Genomic DNA, 20,020 nt, shown 5'->3' on the forward strand with positions numbered 1-20,020 from the left:
AACGAGGCTCGCAGGGCTATTTTATCGCTCGTCTGCACGAAACCTGGACAAAGGAAGTTGAAGCAGCCTGTCGTCGTCCTCCCGGAGTCGGCCTGCTAGGTCAAACAGGTTTCAGGCATGCGAGGATCGACTGCAGCGCGGAAAACAAGGTGGAGGAAGAAGATTTACCGTCCAGTAAACAAAGATCCTTGACGTCCTATCATTAGAAACACTAGGGTTTACCTATGAGCAGACAAACCGAAAAGAGAAAGATCAGAATAGGGTAAGACTGGGGAATTCCATATGCAGATCGACAATGTTATTGGAACGGACGATTGGCCCGTTCCTGAGCCAGATCTTTGCACTGGAGAACTTGGAATCTTGCTGCACCGACGGATTCCAGAGGTTGATGATAGCTTTGGCTCCGAGAATGTCGTCGCCAGTAGCAAGAAGACCACCATACTGAGCTCGGCAACCATGAAGCGACCTTAATAGTGTGGTAAAGGTGGACGAAACGTCGATATAGTAAGCAGGGAAGGGGGGAGGGACATACCGCGTGCAGGTTTTCAGCACCGAGGTCGAACGTCTCGTTGTTGCTCAGACGAACCGCATGTTTCTTGACTCCATGCCATGGCTTCCTTCCGTAGTTTTGGATGGAAGGAGTGTTCAACAAGTGATGCCTTTGGACACGGACGATGGGTATGGTTCCGCCGGGGCAGCTGCCGCTCCTCTGCCACACCTGAGTAAACAAGCCTTCTATTGGGCTAGACGAAGCTCTATCTTGCAAGCCGAACGCTCGTCATCGTTCTTAGATCCTAATCCAAAGTTGCATCACGAGAAGGATGTCTGGTGGCTGATATACGGCGCCATCACCGTCGGTTACTGGTCGACTTCCCTCCTCCGTGGTCTGAACCACACAGCAAAGTTGGCCGTCTTTGGCAGCGATGTTTACAGCCCTAAGATCACACAAGCACCCCATACTGCCATTAAAATGTGCTTCGGCGCCTTTGGCGTGAACACCGACGAGCTCGGGACATACTGAAATCAACAGACATGAAGTAATCATAATGTTGTGGCGAAAGTGGACATAATTAGATGCAGATGGGTAGTGAGAAAGGACTAACAGCATGAGTTTTCAGCTCCATAACCTAATGGTCCACTGTTGTTCAAACGAACCACCTGTCTCTTAACTCCAACCCATGGCTTCCTACCGTAGTTTTGGATCGAAGGAGCATTCAACAAGTGATGGCTTTGGACACGTACGATGGGTATGGTTCCACAGGGGAAGTTGACTCTTCTACCACACTAGAGTGAGTAAGCCATTTGTTGGGTTGGAAGAAGCCCCATCTCTTTCTTCGAAGTGCTCATCATCAGGTCTCATCTACAACACAGCTTTTCCTTGGATCATAATCAGATTAGCAATAGAAAAGACAACAGGAATTATTATCATTTTGAGCATATTTTATGAAGATTAATTGTTTATTTTTAGGGCCAAGTTATGTTCTGTGAAAAAAACGGAATTATAAGATGTTTATGTATTTTCATTATAAGTCGCATGCTTTGTGAAACAAATCTATGCTCTTCCTAACAAAAGTTTCAATACATTTCTGAAAATTATAATTAAAAAAAAGCCAAGAACTCAAACCTTAATGATATGATCTTTTGAGTAGTGGATGATCCAAAGGTGGCTTCATGTAAATATCAACACAATCTATTATGTCACCATCTTCACTCTGCAGATTTGGACCAACATACAAATTAGTAATGTTAATTAATAGGTATATTTCTTATACAGTCTAAGCCTACATTTACAAAATATACTTTTGATCTTTGGAGCAAAGATCTTTCCTTCATTTATTCTCACATAAACCCAAACATATACAAAGATCAACAAAAAACAAAGATGAAAACATAAACAACAGTAAAAATCTACAAAGAAGACCCATAAATTAGTACAGATGGAAGTCAAAGCCAACCTTAATGCTCTTCACTGCAGGCTTATTGAGAAGTTTTAACTTCTCAATTAACAATTCATCTTCTGCAAAACAAACAAGAAGGAAATAATAAGAGGTGGAGAATATTAAATCTCAGTGGACTCTACGCCTGGAAGTCCATAAGACAGATCTATAACATGACAGGTGAGATTTTGGATTGTGAAATAGATTCTTCCCTAATAAGAACGCCAATTAAACTACGGGAGAGCTGATTCTCATTTTTATAAATGATTGATTATTAAAAATAAAAAATAAATTATGAAGATGAGTTTGGAGCCAAGAATATTATAATAAATTGTCAAAATCCTTACCCGCTAAGCTAGCATGCAACTTCAACTGTTTTCAATGGTGAATAAAAAAAATGATAAAACTTTTTTTTGGTAGATAATAGGAAATAGAGAAGCTTTTGTGATTTGAAAATAAGGCATGAATATAAAGTGTATAAGTGAGAATAAATGAAGAATTGATTAGATTTGGCATTCATATATTATGCATTGAAGATTTAGAGTTCTTGGTCACATTAGATTCTAAGTGTGATTCTTTCCATAGTCATGTCTATCATCAGATAGATGATAGATTTCAATAAATGGACCATAATAAAGAATCCATAGTCCATCAAATGACAAAGCCTTCGGTTTGAGCCAGTTCGATTCCTATGTATCGCATCAGTGAAAGTCTAGTATAGGGTTATTAGGGGTAAGAAATATATTAGAAAAGGAACAGTGGTCAAATAGAAAGTTGATTAGTGATAAGAGATCTGTAGGAATTGCAAGATGGAAACTATGTGATTCAATCAATATGTTTTTAGGTTTTTATAGCTTATTGAACTGCCTCAGATATCAGATGTCAGAGTTTGGGTTCATATGGATTAGAGAATAATGAAGTAAACAACAACTATGTTGTTTTCAAGTTGTAAATGCATGACAATCTGAGTGAATATATATATGTGAATGTATCAGGATTTATGACAGAGGACCAGGAAGCATACATAAATTGGAAATGCAAAAGAACACTTTCATTCAGAGAAGGAAGCAGATGACTGTCTGTAATTGGAAAATGAAAAGAAGATAAAAGATACAGTAGACAAGTTTCTCAGATGAAACTGATCAAAGGCCTTCTCATACTATTATTCTACTTTCCACTAAGAACTGGGAATTGTCCAGGATCCTTATCAAGGAACTGAAATAGATCTTACCACAAGGTACTGGGAATTTTCCAGGATCCTCGATAGAAGGAACTGAAACAGACCGAGCACCCTGCGACCCAAATCACCACAGAATGATCCATGGTCACCTAGGCCTCCATAATGCTTATAGCATATAGTGTGGGAATAGAATATCATCATAATAGATCAGGATACTGTTTGATTCATATATTGTCAGGAAAACAAAATACCTTCTTGACCAGTCCCTGAGCATCACCAGTATCTTTCTTGTCTTCCCATAACCTCTTCAGAACCCTGTTAAGACCATCATCAAATATAAAACAAATAACTAAGAATCTACATATACGGAGTATAAAGTGGCAATGTAACCAAGCTCAAAAATTTAATTAAAACATCAGTATTTACTTTCCTGATAGACAGCTGTTGCATTGACTCGAAATCCTAGTCAAATTTGACTTTCCTCTCTTCAGAATTCATGGCAAGTAGCACTTTTAGTTGTCCATCCTTTAATTTCTTGTGCTCTTCCGGAGTCATTTCTTACACCAACCAGTGTAACAAGTCAATCAGATGCATCCATGTCATCAAACAACAAAAAGGCAGGCCTTTTTTCCAAACAGAAAAAGAAACCCAAAATGTAAAAGAATCTGAAGAGGTATTTCAACAGGCAAAAAAGATACATTATGTTTTTTGTAATTCCTTTTTGTTTAATCATACTTCCTCTCAGTGGTGGATTTTCACTTATATTCCTTTTTACATATAGATATCTAAATTGATAAAGGAATAATATCACTCTAGTGAAGCAGCATATATAAGTAGATTCCGCTCTATATCCGAACTGAAAGCTTGGATTAAAACTGAGTCATTTATGATATGGAAATACCAGTAAGGTCCTTCTATAGTAGAGCAAATGATCAACTGAAAGCCACTTACCTCAATGTCTGGCAAACCTTCAATTGCAACTATAGACCACATGCGGAAAAAATAACCATAATCTTGAGCATGAAAGTGATCGGTTAGAATCTTAAATGGCTCCATGAGTCTGGTTTCTGTTTAGACTCAGTGGTTCTTTCATTCGGATTAACCTTCTCCATAGAGAATGGTTAGAGGTTGAGGTTCCATGAAGTTTAATTTGCTAACAGATCAGTCGCATACATAGTCAACTAAAAGAGACAAATTTGGGAAATTCTTCTGATGTGTTTATTCAATTGCCCAGTTATAGGAATATTAATTTTAGTGCTATTCTTTGTTTACAAGAGTCTAATTAACTGAAATGTGAACTTATTTTTCATGAAAACAACAAATTTCTATGGTACCTACTTCTCTCTCTTTCTCTCTGTGTCAAACAATTAAGCAATATTTCAACATATTTCGATTAAATTCTCTTGTTTGAGAATATCTGAGCCCACCTTACTAGCAAAAAATCTGAGTAGAAGTGTTCCATCATAAATAAAAAGGACAAATAGATAATTCATAATCAAATGCATGTCAGAAGCATGGCCAATAGTTCCAATGTATCTCATCACAAATCATATAGCAATACTTGGATATCTGAAGCAGATATGCACAAGAGTCCATGTAAGTAAGAACCCACAGAAACAGTACCCTCCAGAAAAAATTGCCAGAACACCTATTGCGCAACTGTCTCTTGAGCAGATTTAAAGAGTATAAGAATACCATGGCTAGAAACTTCTAGCTACTATATAAAAAACACATATCTATTACCTCATAACCAAATGTTTATTACATGTATGGCAGCTTTCTGAATCACACATGACCAGGAAGACATGCCGAAACCTTGATGCTGCAACAAGCATACATTTTGACCGGGTGAAATGGAGCACTTGCATATGCTATCGGTTTTACACCATGCAAGACCCTTTGGATCGGCCATGGGCATAAAAAAGAGCAAATTTAGATATCTTAATCCCCAAAAGACATCACATATGAAGGCTTACTGTGCTTTTGGTTTGACTAAGTACGTGGACTTAATTAACAGTAAGTCACTGAATCCTGTTCTCCGACAAAGAAATAGGCAAGAAGTCTGAATGTGATATATTTCCAAGGCCCTTCATGCAAATAACATTTTGTTGCTTAAAGAAATTTTCAAAGAAAGGGCTGTAAGTAAACTTTAATATATGCCTGCAACGGAACTGAAGTGGCACATTACGAGCTTTAAAACAAGCCACCTAGTTCTCTCAAAGGCAAAAATGAATATAGAGATATTTATCCATTTTTATGAAATGTGATGCACTTGAAAGAGTTAAAGAAGCAATAGGTCATGCACATCCACCCTCAGGAGCAAGAAGTTAAGGGCTGGAGTATGGTGCTTTCAACTTGTTCCTCATAGTTCTACACCATGCAAGGCCCTTTGGATCAGCCACAGGCATAAAAGGAGCAAAGCTGGATATCTTAATGTGCCAAAAGGCATCACATATGAAAACTAAATGCGTTTTTGGTTTTACTAACTACGTGGAATTCGTTAGCCGCAAGTCACTGGATCCTATTCTCCGACAAAGAAATAGACAAGAAAGCTGAACGCAATAGATTTCCAAGGCCCTTATTGCAAGCAACATGTTGCTCAAAGAAATTTTCAAAGAAAGGGCTGTAAGAATACTTTAGTATATGCCTGCAACGGAACCAAAGTGGCACATTAAGAGCTTAAAAGCAAGCCACCAAGTTCTCTCAAAGGCAAAATTGATTATACAGAAGATTTACCCAATTTCGATGTAATGTAAAAAAGGCAATAGATTACGACCATCACCTCAGGAGTAAGAAGTTTGGTGCTGGAATAAGGTGCTTTGAACTTGTTCAAGAATTGTCATTCTTAAAAACTTCTAGCTACCACACAACAATCATATAACATTGTCATTCTTTAAAGTGTCCAGCTACCACACAACAACCATATATTACCTCATGACCAAATGTTTATTACATGTATGGCAGCTTTCTGAATCATACATGACCTGGAAGACATGCCAAAACCTTGATGCTGCCACAAGCATACATTTTGGCCGGGTGAAATGGAGCACTTGCATATGCTCTTGGTTTTACACCATGCAAGACCCTTTGGATCGGCCATAAGCATAAATAAGAGCACATTAGATATATTAATGCATAAAAAGGCCTCATATTTGCAGACAAATTGTACTTTTGGTTTGTCCACCCAAATTATATTTCCCAACAAAGAAATATGAAAAAATATGAAAGCATAAGATTTCCAAGGCCCTTCTTGCAAGCAACGTTTGTTGCTTAAAGAAATTTTCAAAGAAAGGGCTGTAAGTATACTTTAATATATGCCTGCAACGGAACCAAAGTGGTACATTAAGAGCTTTATCGCAAGCCACCTAGTTCTCTCAAAGGCAAAAATGATATAGAGAAGGTTTGCCCAATTTAATGTAACATGATGCAATTGAAGGAGTTAAAAAAAAAAAAGGCAATAGGTCTTCAGCTTGTTCTGAAGATGGTGAAATAACGTGTATCTAATTTGTTCTGCAAGATCCTTCCCATGTCATTTAGATTGTCGAACCACCGCAATCATCATGGACAAAAAAAAAGACTTCATTGTGACTTCTTCAAGAATCATCCAACCAAAATTGCCCATTGTCTCTTTCTTCTATAAGAAAGAGCAAGTAATTACATCTTAAAGTATACAAGATATACCCATAGAATCAAAGAGGACAGAATCGGGAGGTACCTTGACCTAAGGTGGTTCCTTTCCTTCGGTCTCGTTTGCCGAGCCCCCCTTGCGATTGTTGTTATTGTTCATCTTCCTACTCGTCAGTCTTTGCATCACCGCTCTCAAAATCAATATTCAAGACCGCTCCACCACGAGAAGGTGGTGCGACAATGCTTCTGGTACACACAAATAAAGATCACAAATCTAGCTAGGAAACTTAATAAAGATCACATTTTTCAGTTGAAGACGGTTCTGATACTAAGTAATCTAACCAGAGAGAAAAGAACCTGGTCGCCGGCAGAGTGCCTGTAGGACCGGGTATCTTCTTGGCAGCGTCCCTCTGCTGTTGAGCGGCGATGAAATGAGAAGGTTCGTCGTCGTTGTCGTCATCGGCTGAGAGATCGAACGGGTCAGTAACTTGGATCATTCGATCGAGACGGAGGAATCATAGGGCAGAGATAAGAATCCTGCGGCGGCGGCGGCGGCGGCCGAACCCTACTTGGCTTTCTACTCACCGGAGTCGGTATATATAGCGAAATGACTACACGCTGTATCCCTACCAAATAGCATGTCGATTAGGGTATTGTAATTGAAGTCATCAAAATTTCCTACCTACATCCGACGGTTCTGTCGAGATCATGCGAATCATGTTTGCGATGATCCTGACCGTTGATATATGAAACTAATAATGTGTAATAATAATAGTATAATTTATCAAATAAAAATAACAAAAAATAATTGAATAAATTCGATATTATTTTATTATTTTTATTTGATGTTAATAAAATAATATCAAATAAAAATAATAAAATGACATCAAATTAATTAAATAAAACATGAATTAGATAGACATAATATAATATTTCAAATCATTTCATTTGTTGTGGTCATCCGAAAATTTGCATTTCCAAAAAGCATCTATATAGAAACAAACATTAAAATGAAGACAAATTAAATGTAAATCGAACATTTAGTGTTTATGGGCACTGAAACTCCTATTTACGATTACAAGTAATCAAACATTTTGATTGATTTGTTGGATTTAAGGTCGTAACAAAAATCTTATTTGTCTACAAATCTTATGCCATATTATCTGTCTTTCATGTTGAAATGAGAAGAGAGAGAGAGAGAAAGAGAGAGAGAGAGAGATGTTCTTCAGCACCAATCCGATACGACAAAAGTTGATTTAAGGTCATACCAACAACCACATTTGTCTACAAATCTTATGCCATATTATCTGTCTTCCATGTTGAGATGAGAGAGAGAGAGAGAGATGTTCTTCAGCACCAATTCGATACCACAAAAGTCGACAGATTTGGATGTGTAGATCTGTGTTAGTAGAAGAATATCGATAGAATATTAGGTTTTGGAATCATGTGCTAATCGAGTCGATGCCTAAAAATACCTAATCGAATATATTTGAATGTGGGATCAACTTTTAACAAAGATAATTCATGATGAGAAAACAACAAAGAGAACATCGGATACTTTTGTGTGATAGTTATCATATATCATTTATTTATTTATTTTCTTCAAGATTCTATTTTCAGTAGTCTTACTTTTGTTTCACACGTCAAAAATTCTTCGAGTCAAATTAGGTTTTGCATCCAAGTTTGTTATTAGAACAAATAAAAGATTCCATAGGTAACCCTATGAAAGATTATATCGAACACTTATGCGACAAAGACCCCTCTGATTATGAAGTTAGTAAAGATTCAAAAGATTCGAAAACTTTCTTACATACGTAGGGAATTAATACGTGAGAGATATTTAAGCTTTTTCATTTCTTCAATAAAACTTTATTGTTCTTATTTTTTATTATTTTTATCAATGATTACATAAAATCATCGATCATTATTTAATTATAAAAACATACATCAAATCGTTGAATATTATAATTATAATATGATGGTCGATATTAGTATTGATGTGAAGGATTCTCATCTAACATGTCGGGAAAGATGAGCATCCTTCTTATTGGCACTAATTTTACGTCAAGTCCAAAAGGTGATGTGTTATCGGTTTTTCCATATGTCACTTTTTCTTATCGAGGAGATTAAATTATTTTCAAAATTAAATTTGTCAAGAAGAATAAATCATTCTTAAAAATAATTACTTAATAATCTTTCAAAACCTATAATTTTCCATTGATTTCATTCTCTTAAAATTTTAATATATTATATTATTTTAATTTCTAAAAAATTAAATCGAAATTCTAACTTTAGTAAAAGTATAGGCTTCTGACTTTAGTAAAAAAATAGACTTCTTATCTAAATATAAATATAAATTTAAATTTCAGTGACTCATTTATAATTCATATGTGTCGGGAATCAAATAACGATAGAGTTAGAATCAAACTAATCGAAGTTAACATACATCATATTTACCACTAACTCAATTCAAAAGTTTAATTTGTTAGATTATTTATTCACTCTAATTTGATTCTCTTCAATTCTTACATATATGAATTAACCCAATATACATAGTCTAACTCTTTCAAATGAATATGAGTCAAATATCTTTATGTGAATATTATATTATATTTTGATGATAATTTAAGGTATAGAACAAATGAAAGGGTCAATTAGAATTATACTTGGATTGGTCATATTTAGTGATACGAGAAGAAAAAGATTTTAATCGAGTTCGATTTTTTGTATTCTCTCCGATGCTCCACCATAAGAGAAAAATAAATATTTATTTTTCTACGATCTAATACAATACATCTTCTTCTTTTTATTCATGCATTAATACATAATCAATCCAAAATCAAAATGTCATTTCATGATCGATCCAACCGAAAGCAAATCTAACCCCAAACGAGCCACATTGTCACCACCATAATACATTATACATACATACATATATATATATATATATATATATATATATATATATATATATATATATATATATATATATATATGCCTAATTAAATAAAAGAACAAACAGTTTGTATTCGATGGGGTCGGGCATTATGTTAGTCTTCTAACACGATTTGCACCCTAATTAGCCCAACAGTTCATCACGTCACACAATCTTATCCCTTTCATCGATCTTGAATAGTCATTAATGGTACGTCAGTCTTTTCATTTCTCCTCTCTCTCTCCGATGATGAAGATGACACTACGATGCACAGTCTAATATGGCGTTGTCATCCTGAATAGACTCCTCAGTGGAACTGAAAATACGTATGTCCACGCCCATCAACTCAAAAAAGAAAAGAGAGAAAAGCATGCAAACGACATAAAGGTGGCCACTCGCAGTTGGATGTGGCATCACACACCGAAGAACATTTGACGAGGGCTTGAATGCTCGAGACACGTTTAAAGCTTAAGTTAGCGAGTCTTTTTCATTTTTAGGCTTTAAATTTCACCCATAATTTTTTTTTTTTCTGATGTCATGTGACGGGTCACTTATCTGCAACCTTTGATTACCAAACTTATTTCATTTTAGCTTAATATTTTTGTTCTCATTTTATGCATCTAAATTAATTTTTTTTGGATATTTCATCGAAAAAAAATTTCTATTCTTGATTATTTATCGGATTGTCACGGATGATTGTTGTACACCAACAATACTCTCGTCAATGGATCATTTGTCACTTTTGTTTGCTTGTACATATATGTTTGATATGTTTGATAATATGTTTTGCTTTATTTTATTTTTATATATTTTTGTTTGAAAAATATGAATAGTAACTGTTTGTATGGTTATAGAATGATCGCTCATCAAAACGAGTAAAATTATCTAAGAATGACCTAATTTTTATGTGTCATGATCTATTTTCTTTAAAATATGAGATAAAACGTTAGTCATCACAGAATCATCCGAGTGGCACAGGATTGGATGTGCATTGAGGTAATATTAAGTATTGATTATATTCACAAGTTCACATGTTAATTCTACGAAAATTTACCAACATACCCGACACCACTCACTTAAAGGAAAGAATATTAATAATTAAACATAGGAGTATGCGTGGCACGCTATATTTTAGTTCAGTTCTTATCTTAGTATCGTGCCATAACCTATTCTAAGAAAATATATGACAATCTTTCTTTTGCTTTAGATTTTTGGTCTCATCATTTTATTTAAGATTTTAATAGAAAAAGGAATGTAGAATTTTGACATAATTTAAATATCGAGCAAATCATGATAATGAGAAAAGAATATGTCCCCAAATGTTACTAAATCCTCTCTATAACAGGGTGATGATTAGGATTTACATATGACCAAAGAAAATAGCAGGAAGTTGTATCGATATTATTTGTGTAAATTTTAATAGAAAGACTATAGGATGATTTCCATCAAAAAGTCTCCTTTTTTTATTTTTTAGTCATAAAGTTTTCTTGTTTTCCATTTTTCTAGATGGTGCCTCTATTTGCTATAATTATGTAAATATCATTCCTTTCCCTTTCTTGTTCATCGTCTCCGTCACTTTCGTCCCATTGGTGTCGTCCACTCATCACCTCTATCACCTTTGCTCCCTATTTCCACTGTGAGGACTTATGCATCTATGTGATGCCTTCTTGATCTATTACACATGTTGTCTTTATTTACCGGGTACATAATATCACTTTTGCCCCTTCCTTACCCTTCACATATTGTCCATCGCCATAAGGACTTTCCCATTCCAATCACCTCTTCTTTTATGGGTTTTTTCTCGTCCGTTGTGCCCATCACATCCACGATTTTTTTTCTCTATGGGGTGAAAGTGATGGGCATGACATACTGGTGAGGGCCTACAAACACAGAGGTGATAGGTACGACATGGAGGCAACAAGCGCAATGAGTAGAGAATGGATAGAGGTGGCACAATGAGAGTAGGGGGAAGGGTATCATTGCGATAGGAGCATGATACGAAGATGACAAATGCATTACACATGCATTATGTCTCACAATGGGAGTAGAAGGCGACGGGTGAACGATGTCCGTGAGGCAAAGGTGATGAACGAAGAAGAGGAAGGGAAGGCTATTTATGAAAATATAATTAATAAATATATTATTTGAGAAAAAAAATAAAAAAAAAATAATGCTTTCTAGAAAAAAAATATTTTTTCAAGAAACATCCAAGAATAGACTCTCAAAATGTGATAATCGTGGAACAAGTATTTTATTTTTATACAATTCATGTACCTTCTAAATATCAACTTGCATAGCTATGCACTTTCGCGTGGGGAGTACATCTCATCTCCCTCTCCTTTTAAGCTTTGTTTATTCATGGAGAACAAAAAAGGCAAAAAAAAGAAAGGGTGAATACAGGACAGAACACTGACTGACATGGGAAATCGTGGCGAGCACTGCGAGTTTTCTGGGAATGGGTGGACGGCCGTAAGCGTGCATGAACACAGTGTGGACTGGCAGATGCCGTTGATCCCGATCTGTTTGCAGGTGAAGTGAATGAAATGAAAGCCTCGGAACTCCCTCGCTCTCTCTCGATCTGCCTGCTAGTGAAGTGAATGAAATGAAAGCCTCGGAACTCTCTCTCTCTCTCTCTCTCTTCTCTCTCCGTGTCGGCTTATGGGCACTTCCAACCTCACCACAGTTACCACCAGCAGGGTGTAAGAGTCATGTAAGAAGAAGAAGAAGAACAAGAAGAGCCGTTCAATCATTCAGTTCTCATCTGAAGAAGAGGATGAGGAAGTGGTAGAATATGGCTTCAGGTCCAGTGATTACAAAGAATGAAAGAGAGAGGTATTCTATCATCTCCGGTTTATTCTTTTTATTCCAAAAATTATCTTTTGCCTTTGTTCTTGCCAATGCAATTAAAACTAAATACAAATCGACTTAATTACCTGAGTAAAATTTTAAGTTGTTTCTGAAGCTTTGTGTGTGTGTGTTTCAAATAGGTTCTTAAATCACACTAGTGCTTGATGGCTTGCAAACTCGCTTGAAACCTATATGGCAGCTTATGGATTTGCATGCATGCTTTATCTTATTTAAAATAAGATAAATATTTCCACAAAACTTCATCATTACTTGATAATCTATGCACGATCTTAATCTTACATAACCTATCTAAATGCAATCGCCATTTCCACATCATCTCGAGCATGTAGTATTGCTCACCCTTACCATTCACTTAGTTTCCCACCAAAGCCCTGTGCGAAGCTTCACGTTCGATGTCTTTATAGGCTATTGACTATACTACTACTTGTTCACCTCTTACCTGATCAGATGCAAGTATGGCGTCAACAAAACCTAAGCCTACGTCTCTAAGATAGGAGGAAGCTTGGATAACACCGTGGTTGTGAGAGTTGGGTCCACGTAGGCGGAATCAAGTAAAATGGGCGTCAATTCGAGATGTCAACTCCCACCAGCAAATGGATATTAAGCAACCACACAAAAATCTATACGTGACATGGAGATTCTCTATGAATGCTAAGAACGACGCTCTCCATTGCCATCGTTAAGAGTATCATGTCTTGAATGAGTTTATGTTGGTCAAACACTATGTTTTCTTTTTCTGGCAATTAAAATGAGGATTATGAGAATTATTACTCTGTAGCCATCTCACTGCTCTTTGCGTTGGTCGCTTAGCTAGCAAGTTTCTATCAAAGGGGAAGAATGAGTTTAGTCAAAGGTGACGGGAGCAGATTCCGATGAACGAGAGGTTGACTGACGTGATTCCGATGGTGTTGTCTGTCAAGAGTTAGTCTCGTAGCTTCTTGCGGTAAGCCTGCTTATGATACGCCGTATGTACAGGTTTCACATGCATGAATCCATGGAATTTTAGAGCTCGAGAGGGAGACACCAAGGCGAGAGGGGTGTGCTCCGTCCGCCATGGGGCTGGGGCTGGGGAATGAGAACTGCTTCGGGTTCAAGGAACGGTGATTGAGGGCCTTGTCGTAGCCTGCCAGTCGCAGTGAAGGCCGGCATTCATGGTTTGATCTGTTCTGAATGATATGTTGTTCTCTCTCTTCCCCTCTCCCTCGTCCTGTGGGCATTCGATGCTGTGTCGGGACTCGTGACGATGACGTGGTGTTCCCACTCTCTTTCTCTCTCTCTCTCTCTGTCTCTCTCTCAGATCCAGCAACGCAATAAATCGAGTGATGGGCAAGCCAACAGATACACCAGAGGGCGAAGAGGTGGAAACATAGAGCGGTTGACCAAATCCAGCACCCGACCGTTCATTTCATTAAAAGAAGACCAGAGCATCAAAGTCATAGATAACCAGGAGGAGCCATGGAACGGCTAGATAAAGAGGGAGACAACTGTCGTGGTCTTCTCTTTGTCTCTAATTATGGGGGAGGAATCAGGACAAAGAGCAAGATAGCTTTGCATAAGCGGCGGCGGCGGCAGCAGCTGCGGCAGCAGCACTGAGGTGGGTTATCCTGTACTTGCTACATGGCCCCTTCAAATGAACGAGGAGCCACCTCTGGTTGATTGTCGATGTACTGAAAACCTGTGAATCTGCACTTCTGGAGCTTTTTTGGATCGTCTCTCCTTTGGGGACCCTTGGGCAGTGCAACTGGTACTGCTTGTTTGGAGTTTCATGTTTCGCCGGCCCTGCGGTTGTTTGGTTTAGGTGCTCTCTCTCTCTAGTTTCCACCTCTGACCCTAGTAGAGATTGGATTCTGTCTCCTTCGTGTCACCAGATCTGAGAGAAGCAACCAAGAGAAAAGGGAACGCGGCACTGATTGATCTTCACCACAAAGAATGTGAAGGGGAAAAGCTGGAAAGATGATGGTTATCAGCAGAGAGTAGGAAGTTGACATAGTGTTTCTTTCTTTCCTCTTTTATAGATAGCCTTCTCTTTTTCTTCTTCGAATATTGGGCTCATACTTGACTGAAGAGCTGGCGAACCGGTGGTGGACCGGAGCTGCGGCGATGGGAGGGGCCAATCTCGGCGTCACCTCTGCGACCTCGGCTCCTTCCCTCCATCTCCGCAACACCAACAGCGCCGACGACCACTGCAACTTCCACTTCAGCAGAAGAGAGCAAGAGCTAACCACCACCAACAGTAGTGGCAGCAACAACCACCTCAACGACGACGACGGCCATGCCGACGTCCAGTCCGCAGGCGGCCTTGAGGTGGTCGAGGCTGGCGCAGGAGGTGGAGCGAGCGGCAATATCACTGGCAGGCGCCCGCGTGGCCGGCCGCCTGGGTCCAAGAACAAGCCGAAGCCACCCATAATCATCACGACAGAAAGCCCCAGCGCGCTCCGATCGCACGTCCTCGAGATCGCGGGCGGGACGGACATCATGGACGCCGTGGCGACCTTCGCTCGCCGGAGGCAGTGTGGTGTCTGCATCTTGAGCGGCCGTGGGGTCGTCACCAATGTCACGCTTCGACAGCCAGGTGCACCGCCGGGGGTCATCGTCCTCCATGGCCGCTTCGAGATCCTCTCTCTTTCCGGGGCGTTCCTTCCGGAGCCATCCCCACCTGGGGCAACCGGGCTCACGATCTACTTAGCCGGCGGCCAGGGGCAGGTGGTGGGAGGTAATGTTATGGGCGAATTGGTTTCATTAGGCACCGTGATGGTGATCGCAGCCACATTCTCGAACGCCACGTACGAGCGTCTACCCCTCGAGGAAGAAGAACCCGTGGCAGCGGGAGCTCCGCCAGGCACAGAGGCAATTAAGTTGCAGCAGAGCCAAAGGGGCGATGGAGGTGTGTCGACGCCGCTGTACAATCTACCGCCGAATCTTTCCCCTAATGGTGAGATGTCCATTGAGGCTTTCGGCGCTTGGGCGTCTGCTGCAACTCCTCAGCCGCCACCATCCTACTAAGTCTCTTCTCTTCATCTATGTTTGGCTACTGTTTCTGATAACTACTTATGCTTCTACTGTTCGTCGTCATTGCGCATGCGCGTTCTCTTTCTTCTGTGAACATATTTGTTAGCTGCAGTTTGATCATTCTCAGCAGCTTGTGGTTTTAATACCTACTTTCCACCTTTGTTATCTTCATGACCTATCCGAGGTTATTTAGTAAGCTAGCATGAAACATACTACATATTTGTCTTTCTGCAGTTATACTGCACTGAAGCTGGAATTTTATTCTTCTCTCAAAAGGAAAAAAACACAAGTTCTGATCATTTGTTCATTCGTAACTTTGGACTGACTACATATTGCTTTAGCTTGCTATAGTCTTTGTCTTCTGGTCTTTAGATTGTAGTCTTGCTGCTCATGTAGCAGTTTTCTTGAAGGGAAGATGTTCTTTGCCTGAATGTTCATTGTCATTAATGTACTTTCTTCTTTTCATTATTTGTTAAGAATTCTCTTCCAATTCCCATATGACTTGCTTCTGTCATGTTAATATATACTCTTGCCTTTCATTTGTACACTAACCAAAACCTGTGGATAGTTAAGTACTCTATTGATGCTGCTGGCTTTCTGATATTAGATACTCAGAGCTTCATTCTAAAAAGACAAGCAAATTGCAAGGTAATCTCTGTCCTGCTTGATAGACACAGCTCAGTTGAAGATGATGTTGCTTTGAGGCACACAATCTCTGTACGTAAATTGTGTGCACAGTTATGGATTATTGCTCAAGGGAAACAATTTTGCTCATGGCTTATCATGACTAGGGTTTCGATTCGGTCAAAGTTCTCTTACTGCCAACCATTAGGTTTCTGAAGTTTGAATCTTAGATTATTTCAATGTAAGAGAAACTTATGCATATATGTAGCAACCTCAATTTTGTTTGTTTTGAACTTTGGTTTGGGTTTAGAATCTGTTCAAAAACTTTGCTATTTATTTTCGTCGGAATTGATTTCTAATGAAATCTGAAATAATTCACATCTTAAATTGTTAAATGCTGATTCGGTCAAATTCATTGATGTTAGTATTGTTAAATCTTTACCTAAAAATGTAGTCTTATTTGACTGAATTGTGTCATATTGCTAAGTCATTCTTTTGCAGATAAAGAATTTCCGGAAAATTTGTTCTTCCAAAGATAGTGATAATGGCCATTCAAATAACTTCAAAATAAGCATTGTGCAGTTGTAAGACCAAATCTTACACCAATAATGGATATTTTTCATTCTACTTTGAGATCCACTGCTTCCATTTTAGTCAAAAGCTCTGACTTTTTGAGGTAACTTCATTCTCTTGTAAGGGTTGGCACAAAATTGTTCTTTCAACTTGAAGCCAACTCTTTTAAGTTTTTTGGGTGTGTTATTAGATTGCTGCACTTTCAGCATTATTGCTACCCTGAATTCATCTGCTTAAATATCACTGCAACTACATACATTGAGCTAATAAAGCACTAATGATGTGAAATCTATGTATTGTGCATTATACAGACCTCAATTTTCTTAGATCTCTCTTCCTTTCAACATTTTGTTGTTTCTTTTTCTTATGTGTTTCTCATGACATAGATTCCATTTGTTTGTACTTCGATATGCATCTTCTTAGATTTAATTTGCTGGTGACACACATTTCCAGTTTCATATATACCAATGCACTGCCAACCCTAGACATTCATTTCAGATGCATCACCGAAAATAATAGTATTAGATCAATATGGATTCCCAAAGTTGAGTACAGTGCAAGATTTTGTTTTGTTTATTCTTTAGAAAATGTTATTGTCATCGCCGGTCGCAATATCAAGTGCTAATTTTCGTATTCTTTCTGAGATTAGTTCATGCATAGTTTCGATATCGATATGGGTGTCTATCATCTCCAGTGCTTTACTCTTATTTTGATGATCATCAAATTCAGAATTCAGGATTGATGCTTGATTATTCTGTACCTGAATCTTTTTTCCTCTATTGGTAATCAAAGATCAACACAATAATCATTCAAAATTATCAGTTTAATGCATGGATGTTGTTAGCATGCCTGTGTTGGACTTCCAGTTCCATCTTTCAATGATTTGCTTTTACTGGCAATGCCTCAAGAACAATTCTTCTGTTCTTTCATGAGCTCGAGATCATGATCGATCTTGTAAAAGCTTGTAAGCATCCAGTTTCGGGTCATACATCAGGCATTACTGTAGTCTTCATTTGGGAAGACAAAGTCTCAGTCAGCTGCCATTGTTTCCTTTGGAGATTCCTTTAGCTCCTTCCTCCTTCTCATGTTTCAGTCAAACATATGCAAAAGGTTTGGTTCAATTAACATCATTTGTTGATATGGTTAGAATAATTGAGTACCAACTTGTCACCTTCCATGATCACTATAGTGCTAAAGGTTTCATGCAGTGAAATCCTTTCCTATATAATATTCTCATGAATGGCTTGTTCATGTGTGCATATAAAGCCATGTATACAGTCCACTTCAGGAAGAGGTTACAACCCATTTGCCTGTGACTAGTACACAATCTCTTAAAATCTTCTCTTGAATGAGCTCATTTATGCCTTGATCAAATTACAAACTGTGCAATCAGTCTTCTCTTAAATGATCTAATTTGTTCTGCAATCTTGTAATAGTTTGTAGTAAACCTATGCAAATAATGATGGTGGATTAATGGCCTATTTCCTCCTCCAAAGTGTCATCCTTTTTGTGCCTTGAGCTTGCTCGACTGGAAAGGTTGAAGGATGAGCTCATGTACTTTGTTGAGCTCCAAGTTGCCTGCCATTTCTATGGAGGTCATTGGCTTTGCAACTTCTCCACCAGGTGCACAGTTAAGATCTGGATCAGCAAACAGCTGCTCTTCTAATCCATGGCACAAGGGTTTGACCTTGTTTGATTCAGAATCATCAACCGAGGAGGATGATCACTTCATTCTGTGCTTACAGACTTGGGTGTAGGATCAGCTCATTCTTTGCAGAAAGTTAGTATAATGTAGCGACGAGTTATGCTTCTTTGGCTGTGCCACATAGAAGAAGTCAGAGATGTGCTATCGAGGAGCTACTAAGTCGTACGTGAACTCGATGTCTCAGATTGGTTTGTGTTGGTGAGCTGAACTGAAGCTTAGGAGCTTCGATCCGCCTCCTGCGGAAGCAGCTTGAAGAAGGTGAACTCTATAGTAAGAGAGATTGCGTCAAAGGTGACCGGAAAATATATTTTTCTTTCCACACCGCATCCAAAACATTAAAGTTAGAGCAGTCGATCCTTAATTTCCAAGTATTTCTTTTTACTGAAAAGAATTTTTCTTTACTAATTCAACGGAGAACAAAAAAAAAAAAAAAACCCTAAAAATTGAGCATCTCTGTATCGTTCTAATTTTATCGGATATCTCCGAAGAGACCACGTAACATTGTTGGTCAACCGATTCACTACTTCATTTTATTATCTAAGCCTAAACCTAAATCTCCCCATGATCCAGAACAAAACCTAAACCTCAGTCCCTGACATGGAATCGTCACGATTCAATTTGAGCATTTAAACAAATAAATATCACCTCGAGAAACTAAGAAATATTTATAGATATTGGAGGGCCTTCAAAAGACTATATTTATCTTTATAAATATTTTTATCAACGAAATAAAAATAAAGAGGCTTTAATTACCCGACACCATAAGAGTCTTTATGTATATGTATATATATATTTATGATCTCTGATTTATACTCCTACTAGATTGATTAATAAAATAATGACACAGATTCTGATCCAGTTTAGAGAATAATACATATCAAGATGGTGGCCTATCACCTCAACTTTGTGGCCTCACTGGGGTTGTGTTTGGCTGTCGGTAGGATTGCTTGGGAGGATGGTTGGGTGCACTCAGCTGCAACACTTGAAAGAGCAGTCTTCTTCTTCTTCACACATAGGAGATTGTTGTGTTGGGTGAATGGGAAAATAAATTGGAGAAAAAAAAGAAGAAAATTTCAGTTTTCTTGTGTTTTTGCCCACAGAAAAGTTGCAAAGATTGAAATATGGGAAAGTGAATACCAAAAAGAAATTGGCAATACCTCACTATAATTGTGATGTTTCAGTTATTTAAGATCGGGCTATGTTAATCTTTTTTACTATTGAGCTTTGCACAAAATCTTTTTTAGGTTTAAAGATTTAAAGATTTCTTGAAGTATATTCATTATCGTTTTAGATTATTCTTCCTCAATTTTATTTTTTACCGACGTTATAAAAAATATCGATAATGACTATATCGATCTAACTTGGTTCCAGCACGGGTGTGTAAAAATCATGGACTCGAGAAGGTATCGAATACTTGTCAAATGTCAACCTATAAAAAGATAAGATTGGTCGGTAAATATTTCGTAAAAATATTTCACAAGAGAAAGGATACTCTTTGAATTTCTATTCACATAATGATTAATCAACAGTATATTTTCTATGGACATCTAACACCCATTATA

The 20,020-nt window shown here is 38.0% G+C and overlaps 1 protein-coding gene across 1 annotated transcript; it reads left to right on the top strand.

Moving 5' to 3' along the window:
• The first annotated feature begins 13,651 nt into the window (after positions 1–13,651).
• On the top strand, positions 13,652–15,906 carry LOC135623919 (AT-hook motif nuclear-localized protein 23-like). Its single transcript, XM_065127383.1, has 2 exons — positions 13,652–14,141; positions 14,416–15,906. The coding sequence occupies exon 2, from the start codon at positions 14,648–14,650 to the stop codon at positions 15,548–15,550; it is 903 nt and encodes a 300-aa protein (XP_064983455.1). The 5' UTR covers positions 13,652–14,141; positions 14,416–14,647; the 3' UTR covers positions 15,551–15,906.
• The last annotated feature ends 4,114 nt before the right edge of the window (positions 15,907–20,020 follow it).

The sequence above is a fragment of the Musa acuminata genome, chromosome BXJ2-9 (genome assembly GCF_036884655.1).
Source record: "Musa acuminata AAA Group cultivar baxijiao chromosome BXJ2-9, Cavendish_Baxijiao_AAA, whole genome shotgun sequence".
In the NCBI taxonomy this organism is placed as follows: domain Eukaryota; kingdom Viridiplantae; phylum Streptophyta; class Magnoliopsida; order Zingiberales; family Musaceae; genus Musa; species Musa acuminata.